Source organism: Strongylocentrotus purpuratus, unplaced genomic scaffold (assembly GCF_000002235.5).
Source record: "Strongylocentrotus purpuratus isolate Spur 01 unplaced genomic scaffold, Spur_5.0 spur5_contig_833, whole genome shotgun sequence".
NCBI classification, from domain to species: Eukaryota; Metazoa; Echinodermata; class Echinoidea; order Camarodonta; family Strongylocentrotidae; genus Strongylocentrotus; species Strongylocentrotus purpuratus.
In genome coordinates, this window is record NW_022145539.1 from 1,474,142 (window position 1) to 1,485,667 (window position 11,526).

The window sequence follows — 11,526 nt, forward strand, 5'->3', positions numbered from 1 at the left end:
TGTCAACATTTACCCATGATGCATCACATGAAATTGACTAAACACTGGTGTCGCTAAATGGCGATGTGGATTGTGAATCCACTGTATTGTCTTTGATTTGGCACACATAAACAGACTGGTTTCAAATCCTTTCAGTCCTTAGCCCCACGTCTCTGGACCAAACTCCCCTCGTTTTTAAGAAATAGTACTTCACTAGATTCTTCAAAAAACAACTGAAAACATACCTGTACAACTCTTCTTAAATTGTTGATAGACTAAGAGACAGCGCCTTGTATCCTTTGGAAAAGGTGCTATATAAATCCAATTATTATTATTGTTATTTATATAACAAAGCGAGTTACAGAACAGGCATGTTGAGTGGCTGAATAAAACCATCTAGACTTAATCAGGGGACAGGGGAACATTTTGGTAGTTACCTGATAGACACAAACCAAAGCATCAATCCATTCCTGTTAAGTGTTAGAATGGCCATCCATGTCTCAATCCTGCCATGTTTAATACGAACATGCTCTATGTATTATGAGTACTCACCGCTTGGTCCACATTGGCTGGCGGCATCCGGCCGTGGTGAGGTCCCCGAGAGGGTGGAGGGCCGCTCCCCTCTCTATCGTTAGGCTCCCAGTTTGGTCTGGGTGGGCCGTGCGGAACTCCATCTCTTCCCTGTCAATCAATCATGTTTGTTTTGATTAGTTTTACAATATTTTTAGTATAATTTGCTTCTTTGTTTAGTTTTGTACAGGGCCCCATTCTCACATTTTGCTGTTCAATTTTAATGTATTGTTTACTTTGAACTTTAATGGAAAATAAATGAATTGAATTGAAACCATGAACAACAAAAAACTTTCATTCACACACACTCCACATTTTCTCGAAACATAAATACATAAGTTGTCCAATTCTGAATGAATAATGAGGCATGGAGAGAATAGTTTTATCAAAATTCTGAAGAAAAAAATTGCATTTCTGATTCTCAGCCTCGCTAAAGAAGTAATATGAATCTTCTCTGTCTGTAGAATTACTAATTTCAAGCCATGCCATAAAGAAAATAATTGAAAGATTTAAATCACAAATTCATTGGAGCACGGAAAGTTGTCTTCAGTTTAGCAGACTATTCTGCCATCAAGCTTACATCATGTAATATTTTATACCCACTTCATGCTGCTAAACCAACTCAAATTTACGAAATCATTAGGATTCATAGTAATATACTTCTGCTTTTTCTATTGACAGTCTCTATGAAATGAAAACATCGATCATTGACACAACATATTCATATATTTACTTTTAAAGGCACACTGCCATACTTGTAGCTACTTGCTCCCTCTATATAGAAAACTTCCCCAATCGGTGCCTGTTGGTCCCCCATGATCCTCTTTTTCTTATGTTAAATGAGAGCTGAGTTAATGAGATAGCCACCTGTCACAGTGACCTCGACGGCTCGCTGTGTGGTCTAATCCCTTCTTGCCCAATAGTGGTGACGGTCTTTAAAAAGCTACTTTTGATGAATGGATCACATTTTATTTGTTGACTTTTGAATTCATACCCCCCCCCCCCCCAAAAAAAAAAAAAAACACAATCAAAGATTTATTTACCACTTGAGATCTTTGGTTTGAGTCTTCCTCTGGTCTTCCATCCTTTCTATCTTTTGAACCATCTCGACCACTTGGTGCAGCTCTAAACAACAAATAGAAATAGAAGAGATTTATTCAAATACCTACTTCAAGGCATCAGTTCATTATCCAGAATTTGATTTCCAATGGGACCAATAGCAATGCAAACATGAACAGAGAAAAAAAGAAGACAACTTTGATTATTTTTTCTGAAACACTTAGTAGGGACCTGAATATATTGGTAGAAGGTAGTGAAGCGTAGCCTCATATCTGCATCAGAGACTTCTTTCAAACCTTACCTAACTAGACGATGTAATCTCGGTGTGGCTGTAACAGGACCTGCTCAGTCCCCCAATTTCCTTCAAGAAGTTTATTTACTGCTCGGAGATAGGTAATTGATAGACGTCTTTTTAACAGAGAACTGATCTGCCGGCAAGTTGCATCATGTAGTATACATTTTACTAAATTTCTTAATAACAATAATAATATGCATTTTTTTTTGCGCCGTTTATCCAGACAATTCTATTCCAAGGCGCATTCATTATCACCAGCCTAGCTGCCATTACAGCGCTCTCCTCTTTCAACAAGAAGAAATTTTTTGAATAAATAGTCCCTCTCACTGGTCTATTACTTCACCTAATCAAACGGCACTTATATTTCGGCAATCAAGACGATCTACTCACCCTCTTTCAGCGCGTTTCTTGGGCGAGTCGTCTTCTTCATCACTGAAGACCAGCTTCTCAGAGTAATCCACCTCACCGCTGACCACGGCCCACCCTTCTTCCGTCTTGCTAGCAGCTAACTCGTCCATATCGGTTAGATGCTGCATGTTGACAATGGCTGGTCTGGGGGCACCTTCCTTGTTGCTTCCTGGCTTCTCTGGTCTCCCTTGGTGCCTGGGAGGACCTCTATTTGGTCCAGGCTGCTGCATCCTGCAAAATTGAACAGAAGAAAATTATAGGTTGTATGATCATACACGAACCATTAACACTAGTGCAGAAAAATGTAGAGATCGATACAAGAAAACTAGCACAGAGAAGCCCATCTGCTTCAATAATGATACTGCCCAGACATAGGGTGATGGATAGATTCATTATAAAGAACTGCTCTGCCATCTTGATTAATCATGCAGTATTCAAATCCCTTTAACTTCTACAACTCCTTAGACACTTCCAATGGGGTGCTTTAAGGTGGGACTGCACTACTTGCGCCCTCCATATAGCAATTCCTAAGCAGTACCCGTTGGTACCCCATGATCACCATTTTCTTATATTAATTGAGAGTTGACTTGATGAGACAACCCCCTGTTAGTGACCATGTAGGGAAGTCTAATCCCTCCTGGCCAAACTAGTGCAGACAGGCTGTAACAAATCCTTTGTATCATACTCACATTGCATTCTGGTGTTGAGGTGGATACCCATGTCTTGGAGGTGGTCCCTGCATGCCAGGCCCTCCTGGGTAACCCATATTGTACGGGTTCATTGGCGGAGGTGGTCCTCTTGGGCCACCCGGTCCCGTGGGCATACCACGAGGCCCAAACTGCATCTGAAATTTAGGCACATAATACCATGTCAATATATCGGTCTATTCTGTTCTATAGCTGGAGCAGCAATCATGAATAAAATCAGGTTTTGTTAAATATCTAAAATCAGGCGGGTGAGAAGATCTGTACTAAGAGACACTAAGTTTGATGAGTTTTTTCAAATAAAAATAATGCCTCTGGCACCACTTCGGTGGCCAATGCATTACAAATGGGCAAGACTGTTCAAATGTGGTTGAGGTGGTGCCAGTCTCCTGTACCTAAATCAAGTATCTGTCAAATTTATTTGCATTAGTTGGTGTGGTTTCTGGTATGTGACCGCACTGCTGTCAGTCATAGGGTGATGGACAGATGTCTTTAAGATAGAAAACCATCTTGTTACATAATTTGAGCGATGAGAAAATAGAGAGTATCTGTGAATTTCTAAAGTCTTCACATTAGTATCATAATAGTTTACATTTACAAGGCCAGAATTTAGCTTAACCCTTACTGTACTGGGCTATTTTGAGCACCTCCTGACTGTGGGGGGCCTGGGAGGCCCCCCCCCCCCCCTATGATCTCGGCCGTCGGATGTCCGATGAACACGAAAATTTGCATGTTTGTAGATATTTACGTAACGAACAAGATGGTGTAATTAGTTTTTTGCGAATATGCAAATTTGTGTTGTTATAGCCTAATTAATTATGCAAAATGCTAATTTTATGCATTTTACAGAAAATGTGTCAAACTCCACTTTTTGAATGTTGAAACTCATTATTCATATGAAACTTCTTTTCTAACACAAAATATTTATTTTGTTGTAATTAATAATGATAATTTATGCAAATTTGATGCGATTTTCAAATATTTATTTTCTTATGTATTTTATTGTTTTTTTATTTCTTATTATATCTATTGTTTTTATTTCTTATGTATTCTTTTGTTCTGGAATACATCAAGTTACTTTGAGAAACATATAAAAGCAATTCGATATCAATTTATATCACCCGCTTAGGAAGGAATACATCTAAACCTGTATTCACATTTCTGCTTGTACATGAATATATGCAATTATAGCATATTTTTGATGACATGCGCATACTAATTGTTATGTAACACCTCACAGGTATATCCAATTGCGACGAAAATGGTATCAAAACGTGCGTAAGACTTGAGGGAAAAAAGTCATGAAACGACAATTCAAAATTTCAAGTGGTAGCGGCGCGATCTCCGAAAATGTCAAGGGGGGGGCCTCCCAGACCCCCCCCCCCCCCAGTACAGTAAGGGTTAATAAGAGGGCCTTATCTTGGTCCTACACTTGTTAAAAATATAAGTTACAAATCAATGGTAATAAAACGAAAATTTAAACAAATATGGGGGGAAAAGAGCTTCTTTTTTCATGAATCACCAAGGAAGTTGATAAGGAGAAGGGACTCACATATTGAGGCATCATTCCTCTGAACTGCTGCATAGGGCCTGGTGGGGGCGCGTTCCCCTGAGCCCCATTCATGATCCCAGGAGGGGGCATACCATGAGGGGGCATCATGGGGCGGTCTTTGTCTAGGGCTGCACCCGGTGACGAGGAGGCGAGCCCTTCAGCCTCCCCCGTCCCAGTTCCACCGGACTTGTTCAGCGAGCTGCCGCCTTCTCTCCAGCTCTTTACGTCTGAAATAAAAAGAAAAGTTAAGTATCCATTGTTTCACATTGCACAAAATGAACATTGCATTCACCATACTGAAATAAAACAAATTATTAATTTCCATCTTGTAATAATCTTAGGTGAGTAACATACTCTCACAGTCCACAACTTTTACCTTTACTTGGAACTGGATTTATTTTTGAATTTTGTTATTTAATTTCAATTTCAATTTATTTATGTTTCCAACAAAACATTACAAAGCAATTATAAACATCTACAACTAGGCCTGTAACTGATCATCGGATCGGGGGCCGATCTTGAGCCGATCAGGGGTGATCGGATAATAATTTCCGATCGCTGATCAATAACATTAATTACATTGTAATCCAAGATGGCGGCTCGCATGGTTTGCCTCTTCTACTAGACCAATATTATTAATTTCAAAGTCATGAAAAGGCACTAAATATCAACAAACATGGTCAACAACAACTCCAAATGACAAAATAATCCCAGCCATGAATTTTTTTGAGCATTTGATAGCCAAGAACTGAAAATTTCCTTCATAAAAAAAATTTTAAAAAAATTCTGCTGATTTTTGTTTGCCGATACCGATCACAGGTGCGAGAGCGTCGCTCCGATCTTCCGATCCAATCAAAGCCCCAACTTACAGGTTTTTTTTACAACAAATGTAGAAATACATATTGGACACAGAGGAGTCCACTAACAAGCAATGCTTGTACACGAGTGAAAACTTCTAAAGAATCCCTGATATTCTGAAGCACTGCCTCTGGCACCACCTCCACTAGGAGAAGTATAATGAATTCTGATAACGATTTTATGGCTTATAAAATAACCTCACATTCATAAGTGAAAATATCAGTGAAAATATCGACAGAATTCTTACTTTGTGGTCTTAGACTTGGTCCTGGTCCATACTGGACCTCTTTGGGATTCTCTTTCTCTTTGTCTGAGTCTTTGCTGCTGCTGCTTGAAGCGGCAGCTGGCTGATCTCCGGGCGTGCCTAGAGATGGAAATTCTTGATCCAGACGCGAAGGGGGAGGAGCTATTCTCATCGGTGGCGGTGCTCCAACTTGATTGGGCGCTCCTGATGCATTGAAAGCAAACAAGACATACAACAGGAATGCCAGTTAGAATTGATCAGATGGCCTGAAAATCACCTAGAATGAGCTCTTTTGCAAACAAAAAAGCTGAAACTATGGCCTGAATTCAGGCTTTTGCCTGAAAACTGGCATCCCTGATACAAGCATTGAACAAATATGATTGAACAAATTCTCCTGGATTGAGGTAAAGAGACAAGATCGCCACAGCCTTTCTGCACTTTTATTTTACATCTTTGGAAAACACAAGTTCGCTCACATTCACGTGGTGATGTGGGTCTACAGATCACAACAGAAAATCTTCTTGCTACAATACATTGCAGGTTTCTGATAATAACCATTCAATATCAAACAATTACAGGGATGCTAGTTAGAATTGATCAGAGGGCCTGAAAATCACCTGGAATGGGCTTTTTAGTACACAATAAAGCCTTAACTATGAACTGAAAATAACTTGCCCGGGCCTGAATTCAGGCTTTTGTCTGAAAACTGGCATCCTGACAAAAAAAGTGACTTTTAGCACCAAATGGCAAAAACTTTGTATCTGTAGTTTTTAACATAAGCCTGATAAATATAGAAGAGTTGTGTCTTTATGATATGGTTAAGCAGAGGCAACACAAATCCATGAAATACATCCAAAGATTCAAATTCAATATTCAAGATTTTATTGTCCATAATACAGAACAAAAAATTCCATTTGTGTAGCATGTGATAATAAGACAAAAACATGGTGTCATGTGTTGAGAGCCAGAAGGGCGCCAAGACTCTATAAAGAAAAAGGTTATGAACAGGTACGGTCCTCCAGCTCTCAGCACACAACATAACAAGACAATTATATGACGAGCTATACCAGAGTATCTGAAATGACAGCTTGCGTTGGCCACAACTTACCTTTTGGCAGTGCATTGGGAGCAGGAGGATGCCAGGACTTCCCTGACTGAGAGTCCTCTTGGACTGAAGGTCCCCGAGGAGGAGGAGGTGCTTGCTGCTGTTGCTGCTGCTGCTGCGGCGGCTGAGTATCTGCAGCCTGGCTCTCTGGAGCACTGCAACAAAGAAATACATCACCATTCAATATCATAGAGGAAGCGTGATAGCTCAGTTGGTAGAGCAGTGGTCTCGTAATCCGGTGACCCGGGTTTGAAACCCAAGTCGATGTGCTAGTGCCCTTTGGGAAGGCATTAGTCCTCATTACCAGGTCCCTCAGAGAGGACCTAAAGCTGTTGGTCCTCTGGTTGCTTACTAACAAGCATTTATGCTTTCTTAGCAGTCAGGTAAAATGACCACTACTACTACAACTACAATATCATACAAACATAATGGTAAGATTTGATGGAGACAGAAGGGAAATTCCATTATATACCCAGCAGAATAATTTTTTAGTGTACATGTTTCACTGATACAACAAGGTAAAAATAAGTATCTCGCATTAAACTTAACATACAATGTACTGTATATGCAGTATTACCAATGTCATGTGCTTAGTAACAGTAATAAATACATTACTGGCATCATGCATGCATATAACGTTGATAAATTTCTTCTACCAGAGATTCACTGAAATGTGTCCCCCTGCCATTGTCGCAACAAAAAACATTCTGTTGCCAGGTTATATCATGCAGCAGTTTTTGACTATTCAATATTTCAAAACTACGCTTACACTTTAGCAAATCTTAATTTTTAACTGACTAGCTTTTTTTTGCTTCCCCCATTCAATTCAAATTACACAGTAACCAACTTCTTTTTTATTTTGTTTTGTTTTGCTATATACTTTATAATGGATAGGTAAACGTAATGTGAAATGGGAGTTCATCTAGCGGTAATGTCCGTGGTACGGTCAGCTCTCAATCTTTGCCTAATAGCCGACTCAGCAAACCCTGGTTCGAGACCGAGTTACGTCCTTTGGATGGTGACATTAAAGTTTGGTCCCCAGACGTAAATAATCATATCTGATTGACACACGTCTGTAATAACCAATCTCATTGACACACATCTGTAATAACCAATATGATTAACACACGTATGTAATAACCCAATTACACATTTATACTATGAGTCATATGCTGAGAAAGTAACATCCATGGGACATACCGAGTGATGAGTCATGAGTTACATAGAATTCACCAGGGGGGTATTTCACAAACTTTACATCAGTGACAAATGACATTTTATATATAAGCTACTGAAATCCTTGCTTCTGTTTGGTTATCAGCAGATTTGTCACTGATTTTTGTCACTTGTCATTGAAAAAAGGCTTTGTGAAACGGGTCCCAGGACTTACTTTTCTGAATTCTTTTCGTCGGATCCCCATCCTGATCCACTTCCTGATATAAGATTAATATTTGGGTCGTTTCCTTGGTGTTCACTTCTTAAGCTTGGGAGGTTGGGAGGCACACGACGGGCATTGCCCACTTTGCCAAGACTTTGTAATCCACGGCCATGGCTCACTGTTCAAAAGCAGAAAAAAATTTGATAATACATATACATGTAAATTATTATTAATTCTCTAATTTCATTCGCTTGAACATTTTGTGAAGCAAGTGAAGCACTTCACATAACTTCAATGGATAATGAACAATCATAAATTGGCATCAACGCTCATCAAACTGGTACCAAGTACATGTCAACAATGAATCTTATTAACAAGAGTAAAAGACTTTAATTTAATATTAACCCCAAATCAAATCACTGACAGAAATTTGATGGCTATTTACTTTTATTTCAACAAGTAATATTTTCTATCAGGACAAATTTAAATTGGGACAAGTCATTAATTAATTAATGTTGCTCATAGGTAAATGCATACACAAATAGATAATAACAATATTAGCTCAAACAGCAATGAAAGAGTAAGCATTATTTATTTATTTTGTAACTTAAGATCCTTTAAATATTTTTTTAAAAAAGGATTCGTTTTCGGCACACCATCCCATCTGCCATGCACACAATGGCCCAAATTGTCGACAAACCTTGGTTTTCGTACGTCATATGACGCGATTTACGCGTTTTTTTTACAAACCTGGTTTGTAAAGAACAAAAGGAGGTTTGGCGAAACAAAAGGAGGTTTGAGTTCTAACCTTGGTCTGAGCTCAAACCTTGCTTTGTGAATTCGGGCCAATGTGTACAACTTCCAAGATTAAACAAAATTTTCGATTTACTCATCACTCTCCACTATTTTCCCCAACATAGCAGGTCAATGTTTGAAACTGAAAATCATCACCCCAAGTTCTCACAATCAATAAGAACCAACTACATGTACATTGGACGGTCATTACAAGGACACACTGCCTCCAGCACCACCACCACCACCAGTATCGGAAGACATACCCAACCACTGCACCACATCTCATGGGCACTTACCTGCTAGTTTTTGAGGTTCTACACTTTTTCCTTTGTAAGTATCGTATAAGTTGAGGGAAGAGTATTTTGATTTTCCATCTTTCCCTTTGTTTGTCACTGCTGAACGGTCAGACATACTGCATTTCCTGTCATGGAGCTCTTATTCACGCTACCACAGAACGTGCAAGAAGCCACTATAAAAAAAAGAAAAGGAAAGTATTGAAATAAGGTTTCAAATCGTTTCACTTATTCATGATAATGACATGAATGCCGTTTCGAAAGCATCTGAAGCTGCATGTACATGTTCATACAGCTTTCAAGCATGTTTTGGTTTCCAGTTGCATGTATAAACTCGATGTGGAATTTGCTGCACGCATTAAGGCTGCGACGTGTACACGGATGTTCTGTATACTCGTCCGTTTGACAACTCCAATTTCATCACTCTCATCTCATTCCTATTCCTCTTTATTCAAATTACAGAGTCCATAGTGTTACTGTTCAATAAAAAGAAAAACCTTATAATGTACGGGGAAGACAAATATCTGTTTTATTTAAAAATTCAACATAGGCGTAAGGCCCTACCAAACTTTTTTTTTCTGTCTAGAAATAGTATTAGTACATTGTAGAAGCTACTTGCTACTGCACATGATGAGATTGGCAATCACAAACAAGTCACAAACTGCATTGCGTAATATCCTCTCACTAATCTGTACAGTGTACTTCAGTGTATTATGAAAAAGGTCAGTGGAGCCAGACAAAGTAGACCTACATGTATCTGCGGAACAACCATCGTAATCAATATCATTTTATCAAAGAATGAAACTTTCAAGTTTCAGTCTGGGCAGGGAAAAGGTCAAAATATGTCTTTTGTAATAGTCTAATTGATTCATCATAGGATATATTACATGATCATAAAATTACATTTACAAGGATATCTTCATAAATGCGAACAAATCACGTCCTAAAAATCCTCATTAACGATGCGAAAAACGGATTCCGCAATGATGCTCCATGATGCACTTCTCATTGACACAGCACTGACAAGTGACAGAGACTTTCACATCATAACGATAAATCATCAGGGAGACGGACAGCCCACAAAACTAGACAGTGAACTGGGGGCATTTTATTACGCGAAATCCGTTTTTCGCATTACCAGCGTGGATCGGGAACCCTACAGAGTACAGAGGAAAAAAAACGTCCGGGAAAATGCGGACGATCCCTTTTTCAAAGGACGTGATTATTACGCACTTACGAGGTTATCCTCATTTATGTGGACGATCCTCATTCTCGGACCTTTGTATTTTTTATCAGGTTTTTTGTAATTTTGTAAATTCAATTTGCTGATAAAATTATTGTGGAAAATTAATCAAATGAAAAATTGAAATGAAATGCTAACTAATTAGGTAACTAGCTTCATTGTAAAATTTCAACTACAAAAGGTTTCATCTAGATTCTAACTACAAACATCCAACATCAAATATCATCATCAATCATGATCACTGTGATACATTTAGCCAGACGCAGGCCCATAGGCTTAGCCATAGCCTAGCCTAGGCGTAGACTCCAACGTCATAAACGAATACGAAACACAGCTACACAGCGGATGTATAGCGGGTTGTATGTATTTCAGCAACAAAACAATATCAAGTTTAACGGAACCCTTCACTTTTATGGCTTATATTTCACGTAAATATGCTATGTTTCTCAACTTACCCTTGCTCGTTCTGTAGGAAAATGAATGGAGAAAAGTATGATGACCTACGTCACCCTTATGAACAGAGGATGTTGTCAATTCAGATGGATATAATGTCAATTGAGAGATGATATTCTCTCAAGAAATATCCGCTACAATAAATATGGCGGAAGGCTTCGGCTCTTCGGTCGAATAATCGGCTCCATTCGTGCGTTCGGTAAAAGCCGTCTATATCATATGCAAAACAGCAATTTGCCTTTGTTCGCAATCGAAGCCCCTGGGCAAGGGGAAAAGCTAGAAGGGGCCGAGCAATGTTCGGGTGTTGCTGAGTGGTGACTGTATGTTTATATTGAATAATGTAATTACTGTTCAAACGGAAATAATGACTGTCACACAAAACATGAATAGGTTGAGTATACATGTAGATGGCAGGAGTGGCACCGCTGAGCGGGGTCAGGTACGGGGTGCATGGGTGGGGGGGGGGGGGGTGTTGAGAAGGGGGAGGGGAATGGGAGCCGGAGACTCGGGGCAATGGAGGGGGGTGCACAGGGCCTGTAGTCAGTGTCTGTTAAAATTATGTTTATTATGCCTTTCTTGCATGAACTTAC

At 39.3% G+C, this 11,526-nt stretch overlaps 1 protein-coding gene across 3 annotated transcripts in view; it reads right to left on the bottom strand.

Annotated features, from left to right (window-relative positions):
- LOC591477 (protein PRRC2C) overlaps positions 1-11,108 on the bottom strand; it is a 33,668-nt gene extending 22,560 nt beyond the window's left edge. For 2 of the 3 annotated variants that reach the window (XM_030984470.1, XM_030984465.1), the window contains exons 1-10: positions 10,939-11,108; positions 9,244-9,416; positions 8,165-8,330; positions 6,778-6,929; positions 5,673-5,873; positions 4,568-4,794; positions 3,001-3,155; positions 2,294-2,542; positions 1,593-1,674; positions 532-660 (exon numbers count right to left, since the gene is read on the bottom strand). In XM_030984470.1, the coding sequence (XP_030840330.1) occupies positions 532-660; positions 1,593-1,674; positions 2,294-2,542; positions 3,001-3,155; positions 4,568-4,794; positions 5,673-5,873; positions 6,778-6,929; positions 8,165-8,330; positions 9,244-9,358 (1,476 nt within the window). In that variant the 5' untranslated portion in view covers positions 9,359-9,416; positions 10,939-11,108. The remainder of the gene's footprint in view (positions 1-531; positions 661-1,592; positions 1,675-2,293; positions 2,543-3,000; positions 3,156-4,567; positions 4,795-5,672; positions 5,874-6,777; positions 6,930-8,164; positions 8,331-9,243; positions 9,417-10,938) is intronic. The other variant, XM_030984474.1, reaches the window with a different exon arrangement.
- Between the last annotated feature and the right edge of the window lie 418 nt (positions 11,109-11,526).